Source organism: Nylanderia fulva, unplaced genomic scaffold (genome assembly GCF_048542155.1).
Source record: "Nylanderia fulva isolate GAGA-0341 unplaced genomic scaffold, ASM4854215v1 Scaffold30, whole genome shotgun sequence".
Classification (NCBI taxonomy): Eukaryota; Metazoa; Arthropoda; class Insecta; order Hymenoptera; family Formicidae; genus Nylanderia; species Nylanderia fulva.
In genome coordinates, this window is record NW_028190369.1 from 1,935,147 (window position 1) to 1,960,362 (window position 25,216).

The 25,216-nt window shown below is 37.0% G+C and overlaps 1 protein-coding gene across 9 annotated transcripts in view; it reads left to right on the forward strand.

The window, feature by feature from the left end:
* Window positions 1–25,216, forward strand: part of dlg1 (MAGUK family member discs large 1) — a 339,004-nt gene that overhangs the window by 109,121 nt on the left and 204,667 nt on the right. For all 9 annotated transcript variants that reach the window (XM_085484643.1, XM_085484642.1, XM_085484645.1 and 6 more), the window contains exon 3: window positions 187–323. In XM_085484643.1, coding sequence (XP_085340769.1) covers window positions 187–323 — 137 coding nt within the window. The remainder of the gene's footprint in view (window positions 1–186; window positions 324–25,216) is intronic.

Here is a 25,216-nt window from a genome sequence, read left to right on the forward strand (position 1 = left end):
CGAGGGATGTCAATTTATCACATGGCATTTTTACACTCAGCGTACAGAGGTCTAGATAGAAACGAAATGAAATTCCTCGCTGCCGACCGGTCATATACGGTCCGCGGAGATTTTACCTCCGAACGCGTACTATATACGCTCTGGCAGATGGTAATACGTCTTTTCCTTTTCCCTGGACTGTTGCAGATATCCAGGAGTTTTACGAGCTGACGCTGCTCGACGAGTCGAAATCGGTGCAGCAGAAGACGGCGGAGACGATCCGCATCGCGGATAAATGGGAAGCCAGCGACGGGCCAATCACGCCGACCTTCGCCCAGAATGACGTGAGTACGGTTATAAAGTTTATTCTGTCCCCCGTATTAACGTATCATTCGGTATCTTGAATTTAATATATACCGTCATGCTCGTTAATCAAAATGCGACGTTCTCCATAAATAGACGCGATTTAAATCGATAATCTTGCGATGACACGAGTTCAAGGATCAGAAAGCAATCTCCGATCTATGTTTGTCCGGAGAATAGCGCGATGGAAAAATCGCGATAGCGTCTAAGGATAATCTGTCACAACATGACATTCGCTAAAATCGTATCTCGGCCCAGCGGTACTATCGGGTAATTAGCCGGTAATTGTGATCGGCGAATCGATTGACCGTAAGATATCACGCCGGTCCAATCAATCGGTCAGGCCGCCAATTTTAATTGCTAATTGCGGACCGTCCACCCACAATCGACGTTGGATGCGAGGTTGCGACGTCATATCGACGGCAATGTCATAGTGACGAACAATCGACGTGACATTCAGTCGCTCTCCTGCGATTGCACTTGGTGTACCCCGATCACGTATACCTCGGCTCTTCCGGATTAATCTGACCGTTAGTGTAATTTCCATGAAAATATTCGTAATTGTTCGCAAAGAGATCGAGCAATAACAGCCATTATTTTATTCGCGGAGATTTTTTAGATTTATGCCGCGGTTTTTTTAATACTTATTGAAATTTGTACAATTAACTTATTGATCGAAAAACGTATATTGTATATTATTGTTTGAGAACGGGAAGCTCTTTATAATGAGGAAAGTGAACATTTCTATTATTAAGTACCACATTAAAAATGAAAATTTAATTTAAAGTATTAATATTTAAATATATTCGCGCAGTATATTTTATTAAACTTCTTTCTCTAGAGACATTTTTAATTAATGTATTTATATATACTTGCAAAAAGAATTTCTGTTTTCTTTCTTTTTATTTTTTTTTAGTTTGAAGATGTAATTACTTTGGTATGTAGTTGCTTATTAATGTAAATTACATACTTTTAATTCCTTCTTTAAAAATATAATCATATTATAAATGTACACGGACATAATTGAAAAAATATATTAAACATTGATAAATTTTGCTACCTAATTATTTAATATTATTTCTCAAAATAATTAATTTACTTTTCCATAATAAATCAAATATTGTATTGATGTATATCTAACAATCATATTTTTGATTTTTATTTTTAAATTGTAGCGGCGATTTCCGCTCAATTTATAACATGATTTTTAACGTAACCTGCATTTAAGAGAATATTTTATACAATTAATCAAAAGCAATTCAAAATTAAATTTCGCTCGAATAACATCGTGTAAAACATAAATAACACGAATTGACAGTATCAGCGCGATAAATATAAAAGAGAGAATTTCGGTATTCTTATCATCATTGTATTGCATCCACGCACTTCCGACTTGCTTTTGCGAACGCAACGTAGCACAAACGTGACAATGTGACATTTATATAGCGCATTCCACGCGCGTTTATTTCAACGCGTGGACGGATATCCCGTACATGCATGTGGGAAAAATGTCCCGTGAAATTCTTGTCTCCGTACAGGGAGAGCGTCGTAAACGAGCCGCGTATCATGCGCGACGTCGTATATAAAGCGGCGTTAAACGTTTCTAACACAACACACTTCGGATACGTGCATAGGAAACGTAGGATACTGCACGAACGAATGGATCTGCGACGTTCTCTATTTAACACAAATTTTCTCTCTGCGCGCGGATGCTACTGAGCAAAATTAAAAAAATTCAAATGCATCCCCTCGTTACTTTTTGATATTTAAATGAAATTAAAATTTAAATGAAAATTCCCTTGTTTTTATACATAATGAGAAAAAACAAAGCGATATATATATATGTGTGCGTGTGTGTATGTATATATATGAATTTACTTTCGTTGTCGTACATGGGCAAAGGCGGATTATACAGCGGATAACAATGTTTCGTGCTATCGAGCGAAGTATCACCCACATCTCTCTCTCTCTCTCTCTCTCTCTCTCCGTGTATCTAATAAGCTACGTGATAGGCGGAGTGTCGACACGCGTGCAGTATGTACACTTCCCTCATACTACTATATATGTATGTGTACGCGTTCTAATATGTAATACGTACCTGTACGATCAAGTAAACGTTATTGCATACATCGGTGCTTTGATTGGATTAACCCGTCGCGCGCGGCAGCTCTTCACGATGGAAAATCGAGATTGTGTTCTATTTTCATATATTTCACTTGTATCTTGCTCCTTCGGCGATCGATTAATCCTGTACGATTCAATTAACATTTATATTGCATCTTAAAGCCAAGGGAGAGTACGCTAAAAAAATTTGTTAAATCGACTAAACCTTTCAACTAAATTACTATTTTGTTAATTAAACACATATTAGTATTTAATATAATATACGTTTTGTTAAATTTAATATGTTACATTTAATTTAAATATTTTTATATTTTTAATTAACAAAATAATATTTAGTTGAAAGGTTTAGTCAAGTTAACAAATTTTTTTTCAGTGTACAAATTATTATACAAAATTATTTAATCTAGAAATTTGTAAAATCGAAAATGTGTTTTTAAAGTTGGAATTATATTTTTTGGAAATAATCCGCACGACTAGAATGTATTTTAAATTAATATATGTGAAACACTATTAATAACTGGAAACTAATATATATTAAAATTCGCTGCGGCTGCAGTAAATTTAATTCGCAAAAATTGCATTGTAATAAAAATCTAGTTACATTGCGCTTTTTATCATAGAATGAATGAGTTATATTGGATGAAATGAAACGCTAAATTAACCGCAATTATATCAAACTCAACTACGCAAAATACTTTTCGCGTAATCAGCGTCACATGTGTCATTTTGAACCAAACTTTTTTTCGCTTTGAACATTCGCTCAATTAGAAATATATTCGAAGAAAAGACAAAATAAAAAAAAAGCAAAGAAGATGGTTTATTTTATTTGTAATATAGCTTGTACCATTTTTATGTAATATTTGCGAAATAGCTTTTATTGGTTCTATATATGGAAATATTAAAATAAACTTGAATGTTTTTGCTGATGTCATTCATTAATATATTTTTATTAAATAATTTATATAAATTGTTTATTTTTAAATATAATAAAAATAGTACTATTATTTAAAAAAATATATATATATATTATATAACATTTTTTCTCTATAAATATAACGTTACTACGTAATATTTTTCAAATCAATTAAATGCATGTTTGATCAAGCTTTAATTAAACATTGCGCGTAAAACAAAAACAATCCTTTTATATAATTTGAATTTGTGATAGCAGCTGGCTAACGCCATATAAAAATGTTAGCTAAATAATTGCAACTTTATCGATTTAATAAATATTTTATAACATTGCATGGTCTATTGACGCACCAATAATTAAAATTTATTGACTGTAAAATATCTAGCTGATTAAAAATAATTTTCCAATAAGATTGAAAAATATGTTATTCCAATTGTAATTATCACATGTAATCGGGGCGCTCGATGCTTTTTATACTAAATATTTGATACGTTTCGCACATTTGGTACATGTGATATTAATAATAATTCCTGTTGAAAACTGCAATAATATTTCTTTAATAATAATGGAGATACGTAAATATTTTCTTTCTACAACTAAGTTAAAAAAAGAGGAAATAACAAACAGAAACACAATAAAATCTTGCTTTTTGGAAAGTTTACGCAAACTCTCGACTTGAATTATATAACTTTAGACAGTTAGAACTTTGAAAAGTGTGGGAGAAAAAAGATGCGACAAGCATTTTTAAATTATTTTCAAAGAGAAAAGATAAATTTCTGTTTCCAACAAAAAAAATAGCAACGTGGAATTTCGCGATTAACCAAATACGATTACCATAAAAAAAACCATCTAATTGAAGAGCATTTAATTACCATTTGTATCGTTTTTCGAGATCGGAAAACGATAAATTATTGATGCAACACCGTCGCAACTACGCGTATATTGTTGCATCGTATCTATGTAACGTGACGTTTGTCCGAAACAACAGTTAACAACTTTTAATGGCGCATTAAACGTGGGTCATTACCGTCCCGCGAAACAATACCGTTATTCTTCGTAATAGTGATCGCTCTGCCATTTACCAACTGTCAAAACTTCGATACACATTGCTAATATCGGCTGCGCGTTTGCTCGTTGCTGGTTTTACAACTTTAAATTCAAGCCAATTCACGAGCATACTACATCGCTTCCTGAAAAAGCGCTTTTCAAACGTCCTAATTACAATTAATACACAGAGAGAATTTTCTCTTACAATTTATCTTGAAAATCAAGGAAGCTATTGAAAGAATTTTATTAGAGTTTCTCTGAATAATATTTATTACAAAAAATATTAATATTTATCACAATAAGATATAAAATGTTTGTATGTAGATTAAACATTAAATAAATCATTACCAGTCTGATCGACTTCTTCAGTTATTATTTATTATAAAATGTTTGATTAATATTAATATATACATAAGTATAAATTTTACTATGTACATAATAAAATAATAAAAACTCCAGAAATTTTCCAGAGTAAATTCTAAGAAAAAATTCTTTCCGTGTAGGGCAATATTGTGCAATGTAAGATTAAATGTTTCAGCTTAAGCCACTTTTATGTAATATAATGCAGGTTTTATATTAATTTTAAAAGATATAGAAAAAGTGAGAATTTCTCTCAATATATATAGATATGCCCGAAATTTTTTCTACGAGTAAAGAACACGCGAAAGAGATTAAGGACTTATATACTTAAAATTTACGCTACCTCATAGTCTACGTGATACACAGAAACGTTTAAGAAATACACGTTTTACCACGTCCCGCGAATATCCGCAAATCCGGTTTTAAGAAGCGTGCCAGGCACGGAATATTGCCGTATTGTAAACGGACGATATTTTCCCTGTTTGTTTTCCATTACTTCGCGAGAGATAGTCGTCGCCGCCGTCGGTGGTAGAATATGCACCGCTATGATAAGGGCAGGTACTTGCATTCGCTGTAATGGAAAATTCTGTGCATCGCCGTTCGTCGCGGAATATATCCTTCCTACCACGGTATCCGCCCCGGTTCTCTTCCTTACCGAACGTACGCGATTTCCCGCGGGAAAGACTGAAATCGATAAAGGTCGCTCTCGCTTCCGTTCTTCTGACCTTTCTTTTCCGCGAGAGACTGCGAAGGGCGGCGGAGAGATTAAACTGTCGGTGCTCGTCGTGTGTCGGTCGATTTAAGTATCGGTAAACAATATCGGACAGTAAGTAATTTAATTTTCCAAGGGCCGAAGGCTAAATTCTCTGCGCGAACAGCGGTATGCGAACGAATGCATGTTTCTCGCATCGCTAACTCTAAACTCCGAGTATGTGCAATATATACGACTGTTTCTTTTTTTGTTGCGCAATTTCTTGTTTACAAATGAAATGTTTTCGAAAAAAAAACTGAAAAAATATTAGCAAATCTCTTTTATAATTTTATTAATGTACACAGATCTGCGTAAGATCTCAAAGGATAAAGAAATGCGTGTAATGTCATTTTTTTAAACTTTTAATTTTCATAAAATATCCGCGATATAATTTCCGTTGAGGAAAAACTTTTCTCATGAGGTTTTATTGAGAATTTTTAATTGCACTTCTCCGTCTAGTAGCAAGCCCCCGATTAAGGGCGCCGGGATTGCTTAGAGCTCTGAGAAGAATGCGAGAACTTTTCTCCAACTCTCGTGCTTTGAGCGCGGAGAATGTTAAGCTGGTCTCACGCACAAAGCTGCTGTCAGACAGACAGCGGACGGCAAAGGTGCTTTTTCGTTTTTCCGCCGGCCGGCTTGACATTTCACAGCGTACCGGACGCTATCAAGACAGATGGGACATTACTTCGCTGCTCGGCAAGTCCCGGCAGATCCCTTTAAACGGGTAGTTGCACGGATTTCAAACGTAATTATTTCAGCACCGTAGATGGACGCGCGGAAAAATGTCGCGATTTCAAAACGGATTGCTTAATCGCGGGATTAGATTTTTTTTTTTTTTTTTTTTTCTCGAAACACGAAGATCCTCGCGCGTCGTTTTTCGCAGTGTTTCCTCTTCTCCGCGACAAAGGGAAAAATTTATAGTAGCGGTGTCGCCTGTGCACTGAAAACCCATTTCGCCTCGGAAAACGCGTCCGTTTCCGATAAATGGAAGGAAGTCCAGACTGGAAAGCATTATCGGGGCCCTTCGATCCGTTTAAAAATGCATGCGTTGCGGCTGGCGATTTAATGCATTGCGTGGCCCCGATCCATTCATTTGCGCAACTTGGAAAATTTGCCGCTGTGTCCCGGCAACCGAAGGGAATTTCACGACTCTCGTGTCGCATTTCAAGTTTTATAAAACTGCTGAATAACGTCACACAGAAATATCGGATACAAAGCCGCGTCTCTCGCTTTACAATTCAAATTTTGTAATAGTAAGCTATTTTACGTAACTCTTTATCATACGATATGCTTCCTGCGATGGTGCGGCGGCAAATATGGTAAAAAATTATATTCGACCGATGAAATAAAATCGCCGCGTAATAAAAGAAAGCTACGTACATACATATATGCATACACGTGTTATTTTCAAAAAATATAATTTATTTAACTTCACCTATATGGTTTTTGCATTTAGTTTTATTCTTCTCGAATATATTTGTTGTTCAATTATTCGACGATGTTACATATTGAAAAAAAAGATATATGGTATGATTAAGTTACCGCAAAAATTACACGATTAGCTATACATGTATGCACACTATTCATTTTTCAAACTATTTGTTTGCAAAAAAGCGAAGAGAATAAATCCTATTCGGTATTTATTATATAGCGAGGGAAAAACCGGAGTGGACTACCGAAAAACAGTATCATCCACGAATATCCCCCAATTACGACTGTCGTGCTTATCTATCTGACTTCCATGTCTCCTCAACCCGACCATCATACGACTTTATCCCTCCTAACGAGAAGCCCGTTATTTCTTATCGCGTCAGAGCCGTAAGAGCCGAACCGTCGTCCGCGTCTCGTCGTTTCTCTTTTGCTTTCGACGATAAGATAACGTCGGCAATAACACCAAGAGACTCCGACGACGTTCGTTGCATTTAATTTGATCTCCATGGGATAACGACACGCGTGTCACTCCCATGTGTTTTGCACAGCGACATTGTTGAATTTGTTTTCTGTTTTGCTTTATGATGTTATCGCGCTTATCATATGTATTTCATAGCGTTTATCAATTATTGTCCGAACCTAATTTACAAACGTCCCTCGTGCAGAATTTTCCGAGATACAGGTTTGTCCGGAAAGTAATGCGTCGCATTTTTTTAAAAAAGAATTTATTGATCGCATAGGTAAAACAACTTAAAATTGTTCGAAGTATGACCCTTCTGCGTCAATACATTTTTGCCAACGCGATTTCCATGCGTCATAAGATTTCTGGAACTCCTTGACTGGGATGCTGTTCAGGGAGGCCGTCGAAGTAGCTTGTACGTTGTCAACCGACTCGAGCTGTTGTCCTTTGAGCTCCCTTTTCAGCCGAGGAAATAAAAAAAAGTCCGCCGGGGCCAAACTTTCTTGAGCATTTCAAAAGTTTCCAGCGGCGTCTTGTCCAGCTTCACGCAAAACTTTATCGCATAGCGTTGCTCTATCGTTCTCTCCATCACAAGTTCGACGCGACCACTAAGCAGAGGTTCACAGAATAAGCCGTCCTAACCCTCCAAGCGCATGGAAACAATTGAGCGACCTACCGTTGGAAAGCTAAGGGTACCCCCCTTCCTCCCCAACCGGTCCCATCGCTCTGCGATGTATAGTCGCGTCACAAAAAAATGCGACGCATTACTTTCCGGACAAACCCTGTACAATATTTGAAAAGCAAATAGAGGGCAAGTCTATTCACACGAGATTTATTATATATCACTTTTAGCCTCTCTGGAATCATATCATAATTGTTCGTAAGAAATATCATGGACTTAATGATAATTTTTTTTAATGTATAATTTTTTAATAAGATTCTATAAAAAATTGTCGGAATTTGTTAACTACCAATAATATTACTTGTTAGCAAAATACGTGTAACTTGTTTTATATTATAGAAACGAATTCAGCACAATTACAAATTTTCTCTTTGATTCTCTGTAATCGAATTTCAAATAATCCGAATTTTATTATTCATACTTTTTCGCTTACATATTAAAATTTAAATTAAAATTAAAATTAAAAATGTCTGGTTAAAACAAAATTTTATATATAAAATAAAATTCTAATTAATAGTACTTTTATAAGAAGCTTAAACATAATATTACTCGTAATTAATTTGTCATGTAATTTCGCGATTTTTATTCACGCATCTATACATATATATTTTTATTTTCCGTGCGCAGTAATATATTTAGATTCAGTTCAAGGAGGATCCTTTGTCTCTTTTCGTCATTCGAGTTGCACGAGTCTTCGAAACTTTCGTTATCCACAATTCCTCCGAGAAAAGCTCTCGCCGATGCAGTCTGCGCGACTTCTCGCTTTGTCGACAAACAAACAGAAGAGACGCAGGTGGATCGTTCGGAGACGGGAGCGATCTCCGGTGATCCGTTCTCCTGTCAAATGATTTAAGACGCAATCTGTGTGACGGGAGCAGTAGATGAGGCTACGACGACTATTGCGCGTCTCTTCTCGCAAAGGTTAGCAAACCGCCTCGTTGCTGACGGGACATTCATCACCCCGACTATCTCTACGTCTTTTCACCTCGAGAAGGCATACACAGCACCGGGAGCTAATATCCGCGGCAGGCCCGGTGCAAATATACGCGGTCGGTTGCGTTTACGGCTTTGGGGAGCTGTAAAATATTCGCAAATTACTCCCAGCGAGAGCGACGCGCTCCCTGTTGCTTCGCCATCGTTGGCTTTTCGTCCAACAAGTAGCGTATTCAGCTGTCTGTTCTTCAGCCTGTTCATTTTCATACCCGACTTCATTTAATCTAAAGTCTCTTAATTTGCACAGACATGCGAAATTACTGTACTATCTTTTTCCAACTTTAGTTCTCTAAATGATATAAAACTATGAAGTCACCAGGTGATAATTAAAAATTGGTAATAATTCAATCGACCAATTCTGGCAAATAATTAAATTTATTGAATTTTCACAACGTTTCGGCCGTGGGTTTCATAGTTATTTCGTTTTATACTATCATGTTATTATATGATGTCATATTTGAAGATCGAATTTTTGTTTTTTAAAAAAAGTTGTGATTTACTTTGATTTAAGAACATGGCACTTGATAAGGGCCGAAACGTTGTGAAAATTCAATAAATTTAATTATTTGCCAGAATTGGTCGATTGAATTATTACCATTTTTTAGTTCTCTAATATCTCGCGCGATATATAAAATTAACTAATACAACTTATATTATAAATCAGTGATTTGTTTGTCACAACTCGACGTATAATCGTAGATTTCAAAAAGAATCTTTAGATTCAGTAGAATTAAATGTATAAAAATAACTACATAAAAAAAAAGCTGAATAATGAATTATATATAAATAATTTTCTTCTCTAGACTATTTGTAAAGAAAATACGTTTAGAAATAATTATGTCAATTAATTCGCGATATCGCGCACCACAGGACATTTGCCCTTTAAATGCATCATCCTGTCATTTTCATTGCCAAACTAAATCGAGCAATGGACTAAGCTCCCCGTAGTACGTAGATAAACTTTCTCCCGAGCGTTCTCCGTATCTCTTAGTATCCGTGATAAAGCGAAAACCATTTAACTTACAGCTTATCGCGGTACTTTACTGTCACTGTGAAGTAAAAGCGGATTTGTGAATAATAATTTCGTATGACGACGCACGCATGATTACCTTGAAAAATGAGATCTTTCGTTGAATTTTCGCGACAAAAGGAGCATTCTTGCATACGATGCATTTTGGAAATATATTTTTACTCCGCGATGTTGTGTATCCTGAAAAATTGCTGCTTTCTCGTATGAACCACTTTCCGGAAGAGCGGAATGCATTTAATTTTGCTAACAGTTTACGTGAGAAACTGCCTGCTGTTTTTACAAAAAAAAAAAAAAAAAAAAAGAGTATCTAGTTGTCGTGCGGTATTATCTGCGAAAACTTTACTTCGACATTATTTTAAGAGGGTATAAGACCTAAATCGATCCTCTTTGTTGGTCTCCATTATAAAATCGTAAAAGAGATAATATGAAAGAAAGTTGAAGCAAATAAGACAAAACTAAAGACAATTTTGAATAAAGATATTTATATGATTTTTATTTCTAACTATCTCGTGTAGAGGTGCAAAACTTTGTTTTGGTAACAATTAAATATTAATATAACGAAGTATAAATGCGATTGTTTGTGACGATTATGGACTCAAGACTCGATACTCTATCTTCGTAAATCCAACATCTTTACTTAACGGTTAACGTTAAATTTTCCAACCGCAATGGCAGCCGAAGTTGGCCCGAGCGACGCGAGTTACGACATCTCGTTACACCCTCGCGAAATGTATGGACGACAGTCGGAACACCCACTCACGGACGGTCCTTGAGGCATTCTCCGGCCGCGATCACAATTCACCGCTGTCCGGCCAGCCGGCTTGTTCACTACTTGTTTTGCAGCGCGTACACTTTTTCTCTCAAACTCGGCGCAGTCTTTTTTTGAATCACATGTATCTAGATTATTAGTTTTAGCATCAATGTATAAATATACAAAGGTAAATTTTTCGTAATGAGAGTATATAAAATTGCGAAACAAAAGAGAGTCGAACTGCATAAAATACTGACAGTATCGCTCAAGAATGTTGTAACTTTATATATATTTGTTTTTGTGTTTTTTCTACAATTATTTTCCGACATTATTTTGTCAGTAGTAATTTTACAAATCAGTGTAACACGGCATATCTTTTTTCAGATAATACAAATTCAATCTCGCGTAATTTTATATATATTCCTTTGATCCTTTATCTCTATTGTGTAATCAACGAAACCAAACAAAATACGGGAGGAAAAAAGCGTTGTACAGAAATAAATATCTCCCCAAAAAATAATAATTAAAAAAATGACAATTCCAGTTACTTGATACACGTTCGCGTTTACGAGTAAATTTTAACGTTTATCAGCGTCGCCAGAGAGAGAGAGAGATTTGGAGAATGGATATCATTATTCTCTTACGCATACTGATCTACGATTATTATACCGGATATGTACGACATGTGCGGTTGCTCTTTTTACTCGAATCACAAACTGCATCCGTCTGGTGGGATTTTGCCGCAGTCGTCGGACTTGCGTCCGTGTGTGACGGCACGGTATCTGTCCGACGAGAATTCGCTGCATAAATTCCGAACGGCGCGGCACGGCGGTATACCGGTACCGCCTTCGTCGCCAGCAACCAGCGTTGGAAGGTCGGTGTGGCGGCTCGCCAATTAATCACTCCCTGACAAATTGCCGAACCGGGTGTTTTGCTCGGAAACGCCCGCGCCGTGCCGTGTTCTTGCCGGCCGCTTGCATCCGCGAGCGGCTCCTTCCACTTGGTGGATTACGCAAGAAGGATCCCGCGAGACATGCTCAGGCGGCGGAAGCACGCAAGCCGAGGAAATGGGGGATTACGGTGTTTATTAGAGGCTGCCGTGTTGGTGAGAGTTAATGGAAGCTCTCGGCCCGTTTCCATTTTCGCCATTGCCGGAAGGTATGTCTGTTTGCGCCGGCTCGTGTTCTCACTCTCCCTCTCGACTTGCATTAAGAATATATTAATATATTGAATGCTGATAAATTGTACTAAAGAAAGGAGTTTATTATGCAACGTTACCTTTCACGACATTGTAAATTCGATAGGTAACAACGCGGATGCAGCTTGCGATTTCATTTTAAGAGCACTTCTACTTGACATGTATCTGGGGTGTAATAATATTGTAAGAGAATATAAGAAAAAAAGAAAATCTCTCTCTCTCCTCCTCTAGAATAATAAAATATCTGACTATTATATGTGCTGGCTTACAATACTGGAACGTATTAAAAATGGTTATTCGTGTGAATGTGAAAATATATCGACGGCATTAAATATTTTATTCGTAAAATAGAATAACTGCAGAATTATTTGAATCTTATTTAATATTATAAATTTGTTGTTTTTAAACCGGTTATAAGAATAAAAATAAATAAATCAAGAATATTAAATATATAATATTAATTTAAATATACAATTGTAAGATGTATGCATTTACTAAAAAATTGTGTTACTGATAAAATAACGTTGAAAAATAATTATTACATTTTATATCCAATTATCGTGTAATAGTAATTTAAATATATAATTTTAAGGTATGTATCCAGTTACAGAAAATTTATATTACCGATAAAATAACGTCGAAAAATAATTATTACTACATATTTTATATCCAATTATCGTGTAGATAAAAATGTAAATTTTGTTAATTCTGTCGTGACGAAAATAATTTTTGCTACACAAGTCCTCGAATTCCCGCAAATTCTTTGGAAAATTCACCAAACTTTTGCGCCAAGGAAAAATCATGTTACAAAGACAGCCGCATGAAAGAAGGCTTAGACTCAATTTAGCGCTATTCGAAAGCGCGATCTCTATTTTACATACATATATATACTATCATAGTCGGGCGAGTATTCGAGCCTCGTATTAAGTCTCTAGAATAGCCTAAAGTTTTACAGCACACGGAACTAAGCAGGACCGTTATGGCGAAGAATAAAGTGAGATCCGTCGCGCTACAGTCCGTTACGGCGCATCTCGGAAAAAACCCGCCGAGAAAAGAATGGGACGGAATATTTATAGCGTTTTTCAGTATGCGGTTATGGCCAAACTTTCCTCGTTTCGCGTTGAACTTAGCGGGTCCTGGGAAGCACACTCGGCAATTCCATAGGCTTTAACCGATGTTTTACGTTCAATAAATAAATCATTAATGAAGGATCAATAACGATTAATAATACGCAGACATATGCGGAGGGAAGAAGAAACGGAAAACGGAATATGGGCGTTGATAACGAGCGGAATTCAATAATGGCGGGACAAAAATTTAATGCGCGCGCCGAGAGAATGAATTTTACCTATATTGTGTATATCGCGCGGTAGAGATGCGCGTTTCGCTGCAATAAAGTGATTTCCACGTAGTAGTAGTAGTAGTAGTAGTAGTAGTAGAGACGGCAGTTTGCTCTGGCGAATTGCTGCTGAGCGTGGCATGCGCGTGTTAACGTTAACGTTGAAGAAATAAACCGGCGAAAAAATATACCTCCGACGCGCTGTGGATGCCATCTTGCAAACTAATTTTTAATGTGTCTGCGAGGTTGACATATTGTGTTACGCGATATTCTACGCACAAAACATGCCGCGCATATTCTCAGTTATTACGTAGTATTATGAGTCTATCTGTTTGCGTTTCCTTCCATAGCAAAATCTCTGTATATAAAATTGTCCTCATCCCTCATATATATATATATATATATGTGTGTGTGTGTGTGTGTAATAAAATATGTATCTCGTTAAAATGAGACTTGTTGAAAGCTTTTTAATACTATTATATATGATATTGAAGTTATAATCGCGAGATGCATTCAATCAAAACACATTTTATGCTATTATGTACATAATTGACCAGACATAGAAAATATGGTAGTTTATCATAACAAGTGAAAGTACAGTTAAACGACGAAAAGCTTTACCTAAATATACATTCTCTGTTGGCGGAAAATGTCTCATCGCACTTTACCGTTGAAAAATATCGCAAAATGCTATCTGGCTCGTTGCCATTTCCACGCGTAGAACAAACATTTGTGTTTAAAATAACGCACTATAAAGTAGCTTCTAAAGAGGTTTAAAATTAATAAGAACATTCTGTTTACAAATGGGAAAATTGCTTAACGAAATTATTAGGTGTTTATAAATGATGGAATATTTTGAAAGCAAAAGAGGCTATATATTTCTTGAGATTTACAAATAAAACGAATAAATGCTCTTACGTGTTATAAGTTTAACACGTGAAACGTACACAGAAACGTGGAAATGGCGAAAGAGGTCGTAAATTTTCGTGATAAAACGTGTAACAAATCATCGGAACACGGTGCCGGCATTTGGCATCGACCGACTACCGAATCGAGACCGAAAACCGGTCAAGTAGAGAATATAGAGTATGTTAACGCGGGTACGTGCAGTTGCGAAGTCTGAAAGAACGCGTTTGGAAAAAATGTGCATACAAACATAAGCAAAATGTTCCCTTCGCGGAACATCTTTCGTGCGCGGCAGACAACAAACGCGTGGGCCATCGCTCGCGCATTTCTCGCATAATTTCCATCCGAGTGTATATCGCCTTCAACGTTGACGGGGATGGTGTCTGCCTTTGCAACATCACGTCACTTGTACGGCGAAACAACGCCGTTTCTCATCTCGCTTGATGGATGTAACGTGTATCGTCTGGTCGTGGCTGGCTGCTTCCGGAACCTGTCAAGAAGAGAGAGAATTGAAGGGTGAATGAGAGAGGAGAAACACTCTCTTTCTGTCTCTTCTTCGCGTCTAGACAGCAAGCTTTTATCCGCGACGAAGCGCGTGAGAAATCAAGGCGAATGAAATTTCACGGTGGTTGGATTGAGTTCTGACTTTCACCTTCGCTTCGTAATTACCCCTTTTGGAGGAAATTACCGTCCGACAGTGAAGGCTTAAACCTTCACGCCGCGAGAAAGAATTTACAACGGGTCACCGACGACGGATTATTCGCTCCGACGAGATTTTTCGGCATCGTGGCGCATAATTTTTCATTTTTTTTTCATCCATCTTATTTAAAAAAAAAAATAACGCTGTCAAACTTGAACGCGCGCAAAAGTAAATAACGCGGAAAGTTTTGCACACGTTCGACAGGATTATATTTCGCATGCACAATGCGGAACCGATTCGAAAGGAAGGAGGGACAAACTCTCGATCGATTGTCGTCTTCACGACAGAGGTAATTCATGATTTACGATGTTCGGAGAATCGGCCTCCCGATGAATTATGCATCCGGGAACACGTGTCATCGTTCAGTTCATTGGTCAGTGCGAGCTTAGTAACGATCGTAGAATTGGGATATCGCAGAGCAGCTCTCTGCGTTTGCTCTGGGGATAGTTATAATTATTATACGGTTCTATCAATTCCGTTATCGGCGTAAGTAGATAGAGAGATGTATGTCACCGAGTATATACGTATACGTACGTGCGTGGGTGTGTTTATGTATGCGCGAGCTCTCGCGGCTTTCAGCGTACGCGGACAGACGGTCGGATAGAATTTGGGGATCCGACGGGTTCCGCTTCTATGCTAATATTGACGCGCCATCGAGGGATGCGATTGCACTCTCCCTATATGCACCCTGTGCGGCTCCTCTTCAGGCACGAGTCCGCGGAATTGAATTTTGGTGATATAATTATCGAACGCTGTGTAACTAACCGATCTGTATCCAGCCTGATAGCGCCGGCCGAACTGAAACTTGCATTCTCACACTGAGCGGTTAGCATGGGTAAATTGTTAATGCAACGCGACGATAGCTATTCAAATTTGATCTCCACTGCTCTCTATGGCCTTTCAACTTTATCGATTAACTTCGCACAGTCGCCTTAAAAACTGATATCGCATTAAAAAGATTCGATTTTTAATAAAATGCCATTTTATAAGTAGGGATTTCCGAAATTAATTTATAATTTTACAGTGAATGCTTTATCATTTTATTACGATTAATTACTTATTAACTTTACTTAATCACACCAGACATCGTGTTAAATTAATTGGATTTGCTTTCTAATTTTTTTTAAATTATTCGATTAAAAAGTTGAAAGAGTAAATTTCAAATTGAGACAAAAAATTCTGTAGATAATAAAAAGAAAAAGCTCTCGGAGAAGCAATTATGCAATAAAGATCTTAATATCTTAAATATTGTTATATATATTTTTTCTATCCGTACAAGCTCTCTTTTGTACACACACACACACACACACCGTTTTAAGCATAGCACAGTTTTGCGTCATTATTATTATGAAACTCTTGGTCGAAAGCGAGCTTTTCCAGCGAGCTTACATTAAGATCGTCGCCAGTCGCATAAACTCTTTGCCTTTGCGTTTTATACGCAGCGGCGCATTCTCTCGTCCTGGAAAAAGGCACCTCTTCGCGGACCCTTTGAAAGCACTCGAGAAGGGTTACGACCGAGTCCTGAAAAGCTGCAGGCGATATAAAGAAAAGGCGGCATCCGCCCTTTCCTGTGCACGGCCCCATTTCTCACGTGGCGACGACGACGACGGTCGTGAACCTCCTTGTTGTCATAGAACTTTTTCGAATTTTCTTATATAGACGCGCGCGCGTACACACACACACACACACATGCAGACGAAAATATGAACACGCACTTATACACTCATGAGCATCATCATTTGCGATGGTATTCGATGTGCATTAGTAAGATCGACAAACGTTTATTACATTCGAGTCGAGATGCCATCCAATCGGGAAAGGTAATAACCTATTTGCCCCGGCTGTTAGACTGGTATACGTTGTATAAATTCTGGAATATATGCACTTCCTAGTCGTAAACTATAGTTTGTGTAAACGTGAACTTTTCTCTCTCTCTCTCTCTCTCTCTCTCTCTCTCTCTCTCTTTCTCTTGCCGTATCGTTTCAAAATGGATGATGCAAATAGAACGATGCAAAATATTGTTGTTTGTTAACTTTCTACATTTCTCTGTATCTTTCTACAGATCGGGCAAAGCGTTCTATATATTTTTTATGTTATTTATTTATGTTATTGTTATTTGTTTATTTTTACGTATCCGGTTATTTTAATTCTTGATCAGTCTTATTGTTTCTAAAAAGTATGTTTTCCAGCTCAAGCACAATTTCTCTCTCTCTCTCTTTTATACAAAGCGTTACTTTTCAAAAGAACTAAATATAAAAAGATGTATACGTGCATTATAATATAATTTTTTTTTCTAGACAAAGTTTGAAATACTTTATGCTTTCCGCAATAATAAAAATGTTGATTTTGCTTTCGCAAACTTCGGGCAAGAATGCATGGTATCCTCGAATCTACTTTGCAGGACTTGCCGAGGCAAATGCGTTTTACTCGAGCTATTTGAACACGCGAGAAGAAAGAGAACACGAAAGCGCGCCCGCATTATTCTATTTTGCAAGACGACACGAAAAGAGAGCGGTATTTATCTTCCAGTTCGTTCCCACGAAGCTTTTATTCGGGGATCAGATCGAACAAACATTCGCCGGAAGCAGACTCGAGAGGAGAGAGATTCTAGAGGGAATCCGATGTTAGAGAGCGAGGAGAAGCGAGCATATCTTAAATCAACTGGATTGTGAGGCAGAAAACCGGTTAGCTGATTCTCATCGCCGCTTTCCGTCGTCGCTCCTGCTGATTCCGGATTGATATGAATCAACTTTCAGATTACACCGGTTTTTGGAATCGAAACTGCGGGGCTCGTTACGTCGGCGCTATAGGAAAGAGATTTATTCTCCGTCCACGCGTTGTCGACGAGTGCAAGGCAAACACTCTTCTTGATTTGAAAAACAGGCGTGAGTACCTCGCGTTATCGGATCATCCGTTTGGCAAACCGAAGAAGCAACCGGATCCAGGTTGATCCCGTTTGATTTGTCGTCGCGCGGTTCTGAATCCCAGCTGTCGAAACTATCACCGGCGAACAAACGAAAGAAATTGACGAGACGTTTACACAGTATACGTATTTCTTTTCTATCCAAATTTTATATTCCGAATAATTGTAAGAAAAAATTGTGTGATCGTTAACGCGCGGTTGGGAGTAAACGAAGAAAAAAATTCGTGTCCGTAGAGACAGAGTTATAATAAAATTGTGTATTGCTTACATGTGTGAGCTTGAATCCAATTTCTTTTTCTTGATTAGCAGCTTCAGCGTGCTAAAGGGGAGCCTTTTCACGCGATGTAATTCGATATCGTCGCTCGATTAGATCGGGCATCCAGATCGATTTTCTGCGAATCAAATCAAATTGTGGTTCGCAACCCTAGGCCTTCTCTACAATAGAGAAAATAAAAGGGAAGAAGAGAGAGCAAAAGAACGAAACAACTTTTGCCCCTCTCGAGAATTGGAGGGGTGATAGTAGCGGAGAAATTGTTTTTATGGTAAAGTTTGCTTTATCGGAAATCGGTCTCCACTCTCTTCTCCAATACGAGCAATCCCGAACCGCCCGAACGCTCTCTGCCTCTTACTCTTTCTCTCTCTCTCTTTGTTTCCCGTCAGGTTCCACCTTGGGGATTCATTAGACCGTGAGCAACCTCCGTTCGTTACTGAAATCCCTTCTTTTTCTTCCTCTTCCATCTTCCATCTCCCAGCGCCCTCGCGTTGTTTTTATCTTCCCATGTAGTTCTTTTTTTTTTTTTGTTTTTTTTCACTCGCCGCAGTCGTCTTTTTCCACATTTGCCGGCGTACTGAACACAAAAGGAAGCGATATCTCTCTCAGTTGCCCCACTACTCGAAGTGGACAGAATCCGTTTTATCCAGTTTACGCGGTAAAAATAGGAACTTCTACAGAACGGTGGGATACAATTAAGAGATAGATGGAAAGAAAGCGCAGGTGATTATTTATACGACGGAGGAGCTCTCAATTTTGCCTCTTTTAGAAGTTATCGATTACCGTTCTCACGATTACCTCTTATCAGTAAAATAGAGATGCAATTAAATACAATCATCTGATATATTAAGATACAAATTCTTCGTAATAATAAAGATCGAAAGTATCTTTTCAGAGCTGATTATAGAAATAAATCACAGTCGAGCACATTCGATTAAATCAACATAATTCTTACTTAATACATTGAGTATATAAATCGACATTGAATACAACCTATAATATATCAATTGAACCAAAAAATATGTGTAACATTTTTTCTGAATTATAAATTTTTAATTAAGAATGAAGGAAATTATAATTAATTGCAATTGCAAATTTTATAATTTTTTTGTACGCAAAGACAAACATATTTTACAATATAATTTCTATACTTACAATTATCGTGGAGATTTACCTAAATTGAATTCGATTCATGCTACTAAAAATTCTGAAGATTGTTGTTTTATTCAATATGTCGATTTTCTTTTTTACGTTTTTTTATTACTTTCACTATTTAGTATTTATTTATTATCTATATATACACGCGCATACTCTCTATTTATCTCATTTAATTAACAATTAGCCATATTACGCGCTTAAATTAATTCTGACAATTTTCCGCTTGCTTTCTGCAAAATTTTCGTCAACTTTTCACCAATCGTTGGAAATTATGACGGAACATGTCACAAATACTAGTAGTTTAGCAGAAATTGCTTTGTGCTAGAATGACGGGCTTTAATTTTCTCGCTTCTGTTTTTCCCAATTGTTAGTCGTTAAAACTTTTATCCCATAATAATGGCCGATGTTGAGAAATTGTTGTTGAAGAATAACCGGTTACACGAGAATGAAATAACATTGTTTAATATTACATCATCGTATCGAACTCGGCATGAACATGACTAAATGTATGAGTTGACATACATAAATTAATGTAAATACATTTGCTACAGTATATCTTTCATAAACACTGATTTCATTATCTATTGTGTATAAAATAAAGAATCAGATATTTTTTATTATTAATAATATGTAATGCAACATTTTCATATTTGACATTTTGCATATGTTATCGCAATTACGTTTGAAAAATTAAATTTTAATACACCGTGACGTATGATGTATTTCGTATTTATCATTTTTCTAACAAGAAAATATACCGGCCATTAAGAATAATTAATCAATCTTGACTTTGTTAAATGTACATGTTATTGATTTTCCCCCGTTTTAATCCTCGGCTCGTTCGATATTTCATGCAGGCGATTCTCAAGTTTATCCGCCGAATGTGATCGAATTAAAGTTTCACTCAGATGGACCGGCAAGATTTTCCGCTCTATTAAAGCGCTCGATCCAGGCTGGAAACTTTGCCTTTCCCGAGGGAAAGAGCGGTTAACCCCACGTCGCATTCCACGTGAAAGTTCTATTTCTCGAAAGGTGTGTCCATCGACGTGGGTTATTGCCTGAGTTCGAAATCGTCGCGATTTCCTCATCGTCCGAGTGCTTTGACTGTCTTAAAGACTCGAGCGTAGAAACGTCGAAACTTTTGCACGAAATTTTGATAAATAAGTGGCGCACGCCCGATAAATATGGTGATATACTTCGCCATTGGAAATTATCTGTCAAGACGGTTATATTAAAAAATATAACCGAAGTATAAAGCGGAATTGATCGTTCCGCGAGGAACGCAAGTTAAACAAAAATGCCATATACAGTTCTATCTATCGGTAACGAGGAATTAAATAAAAGTTCTCTATACGTTAAAACTTCTACGCGTGCAGTAAATTTGAACTTTTTTTTTCCTCTTGTGCGATGAAAAATTTTTAGTGTACGAGTTGTTGAGCTGCAAGCGATATTGCGAACGCTCGGGATCAATTTTTTCCTGGAATCTGTTCCGTATGCCCTCTCAGATTTAATTAGCGTAATTATTAAATAAATCATGTCGCATTTATCGCGTATTTACGGACATGTTGACATAAATATATATACATGTAATTTCTCACGCGTGTATTTGCTCGCGCTAAACATTCAATTCACTCGGAAAAAAATATAAATAATAACATCCGACACACGCTACGTATCACGGATAATACAGCGCACTATCATATATCCCGTATATCGAACGCAGCCAATGGCTGCGTAAATTGTTTATTGACACTCGTGCAACTCGTGAATTTATGCGGGAATGAAGTGAAAAATATCGGATAGACGAAAATACGCGTGCGGCTCAATTTGATTTGCGACATCCATAGTTTGGGATATTGTTCGTCGTTTGACCGGTAAACCCGCATTTACCAATGTGCGCTATCAGACCATCGTAAATTAGTCGTGATAATCCCGGTATAATTTTGTCTATCGACAGCTTGCATTAACCCGTGTGATGCATTAACGCCAACGATGTAAGACGCTTCGTAAATCCACCAGCGGCGCGCTTTACATTGACATGATCTACTTGTCGTGAAATGAAGCGACACTTATATGTATTCGCTGCGCGATTATTGATACACTAACGCTTGATTTTACGGCGTTTAGAACAATTAATTTTCCTTCGTATATATCACAGGGATTTCGTTTCGTGAGAAAAGTTAAGCCAATATATACATATGTAATGTGATAATCTGTGAGCTAATATTGTACGTATACATATATCGTGATATGTGATTAGTAAATCGAACTTGAATGTTATTGTTTGACATATACTAACTATTGCATCTCATACAATCGCGTATTGTGTAACAGCGAAATCGATGTTAGAGCTTGGAAATAGCGACGAACGAAATGGTGGGGGAAGGAGCGCGTAACTTTCGATTACGTAATAATTGACGTATAACACCCCGTATTGCGCGCATCACAGCGCGCGCGCGCGCTCCGGAGCATATTCCGTAAAGTGAAAGATTCATGGATCGATAATGACTTCCGAGCAAACTAACGTTAATGCCGCCTCGTACTTCGCGTCAGTACTACATCCTGGGCGCCTGAATAATCAACACGGACAGGGAAACAGACGATCGTCGACGTCAAATGGCATGGATTCAGCCGACGAATTAAACGAGCAAATTGCGCTTGTCGCGGATATCGAGAATATTCGCTTATCTGGATGTTGCCGGAAAATAGAAGTTCGTCTAACGTCTATATATAGGGTGTCCGGTAACTAACGGAACAATGATTAAGGGCGAATTCTCTGGTCAATTTGGAGACGATTTTTCCTTAGCAAAAATGTTGAGAAGTCAATAATTTTCGAGTTATAAGCGATTGAAAAAAAATGGGATTTTTGAAAACTAAACGTTTTGGAGTTAAAAGTCTAACATAATTACATTCTTCAGTTAAATTCAGGTAGAGTTTACTATAATAAAATTTTAATTTGAGGCTTAGTTATAAAGATACATAATGACAAATATTGGAAAGTTGTAAAATATGATGACGTTTTTCGACATTTTCGCTGAGGAAAAATCGTTCCCAAATTGACCAAAGAATCCATTTGTAATCGTTGGTCCGTTAGTTACCGGACACCCTGTATATACAGCAGGCGAACGAGATCGTCGATCCCCTTTGCTTCGAAAGTTACCCTCGTGACGATAAATTATTTTCACGCAATTACGAATCATTTCGCTTTTCTGATCAATCCTTTTCGTGTTTCAGAATTATTAATCTTGGTTGCAATAATAATATCAATTATTGCGTGCGTTCGCGTTGCAATAAAGCTGTCGCTATCTCGGGATTAAATTTTTAGCTGCGGTTTGTTTATGCTTGTTTATAGAAATGAAAAAGTTGGGGACAACTCATTGCACGATTTCGTGAGTTTCGAGAGAACGCTTCGCGCTCGACGAAACTCCGCGTTGAAAGGCTTAAATTGGAACTAACTCGGAGACCATACAATATTATCTCCGGTTGAATTTCAATCTGATTAGCCGTTCCCCGAGTTAGCTAGTTCGTGCGGAATAGCTTAACAATGACACGCATTTCGCCGCTGCCGCATTAATCCCGTAAAGACGTTATACCAAGTTCACCTACCGTTTTGGAAACTTTGGTTGATAGTTAACTCGGAACACGTTCGGAGTGATTGTCGCTCGGACAAATTTCGAACATTAAATCCCGATAACGCGGATGTGCACACACGCACACGCATATACACACACAATAGAGGCAGGAGATATAAATCTAAATAATATATTGCAATATTTCAATTTTTTTACAGACGCTATTACATATAAAAATATGATATAAAAACAAATGGATAATTTTTTTATTATTTTTTTCTAGTGTGAATCATATTTACCAAAATATATTTTTTGTTTATTACAAAAAACTTTAATATTTTGTCATACGAGCTTGAGCATTGGTATGTGATGTTTTGATTAGGTATTAATTTAGCATTGCTTTAATATTTTGTTGTTTAAAATAACACTGTTTTAAAAAAAAACGTATATTTGGCATTAAATGGATATCAAAAGTACTTTTGAAGAAGAATTAAAATAAAAGCGAAAAAAGAAGGGGAAAAGGAGGAAAGAGGGAGAAACTGACTGAAGAACTTTCTCTGTCAGTGGAGACGTCAACAGCTTTCCCCCTTATTCCACATGGAAGTAGTTCCTCGACGATGTTTTACACCGACTACCCTCGAGCGTATCTCGAGGACTTCTTCCTGGATGAGTACACGCATCCCAGAAGTATTCGACTGTGACGAGAGAACTTGGATAGCGCTTCCCATCGTGGAGTAACTAGCGCGACAAAAGAAATCATTCTTCGAAATTCAAGCGTTTAGCTGGAGGTACTGAAAGTTTCGAACTTAGTTTGCGCTGGAATTTGCCTCGTTGCCCGGAATGATTTATGGTTGCACTGTACGTGTGCGTGATACGGATAACACAGTGACGATGATACTGCATATCTCTACGTGCGACTAACTTTGTCTCTTTTGCGGTAAATACTTTATCACAAAAATATCCTCGATTCGCAATTGTCTCTGCGTGTTTTTAAATAAAACGGAATTGAACGTCATTATTAAGAAGCGAGATATATATATATATATATATATATATATATATATATATATATATATTTATATATATACAGGGTGTCCGGTAACTAACGGACCAATGATTAAGGACGGATTCTCTGGCCAATTTGGAGACGATTTTTCCTTAGCAAAAATGTTGAGAAGTCAATAATTTTCGAGTTATAAGCGATTGAAAAAAATGGGTCTTTTGAAAACTAAACGTTTTGGAGTTAAAAGTCTAACATAATTACATTCTTCAGTTAATTTCAGGTAGAGTTTACTATAATAAAATTTTAATTTGAGGCTTAGTTATAAAGATACATAATGACAAATATTGGAAGGTTGTAAAAAATGATAACCCTTTTCGACATTTTCGCTGAGGAAAAATTGTTCCCAAATTGACCAAAACATTTGTAATCGTTGGTCCGTTAGTTACCGGACACTCTGTATATATATATATATATACACACACACACACACACACACACATATATATATATATATATATATATATATATATATATGTATGTATAATAACGAGATTAAACGTAAATGTATAAGTTTTCGCGTTAATTGATAGTTCATGATGCAGGATTATCGTGCGAAGGAGAAGGATGACGTGAGAAGGATTACGTCGTGTCGTCGTAACGTTTTAGCGCAGGGCTGCGGATACATAAAGGGACAACTTGCCTCTATTGTGGGTCAAAAGCGGAGGTTATATCGCGTTTAGTTACCTACTGATTGATGACCCGACGAGAGGGCGTGTCTCGAGCAAAATGTGCGCGCTAGTTGCTACTGCGCGTTCAAGCCGCTTGAAACTGCGGGCTGACGATCCGACTAAACTAATTACCCACTATGGTACACCTTAATCCACCTTGTATTCACAGATCGATAACCACCAGCTCAAAGAGCATACATCCCAAACATAAACTTTGGGTATAATCTCTTGATGTTGACGTTTGTTTGATTAAATTACTTGCGCAATTACTTTATATTTTTTTTCCTTTGATCTCTTAGATGTAGAACATCTTGCAATTTAATACTATAATTTATCACGAAACTGTACAGACATATTTCCGGTGAATATTTTTAGCAGGTAAATAAATTTATAAACAATCTTAAGCATGAAAATAATTTATAATTGATTGCGTGGTCTGCCTGATTGATTTTAGTAATTTATTTTACGTTCTTTGCTCGAAAATCAATTCCGTTATGAAGAGAGTTTTCGATTAATCGCAGTATAACTTAATTG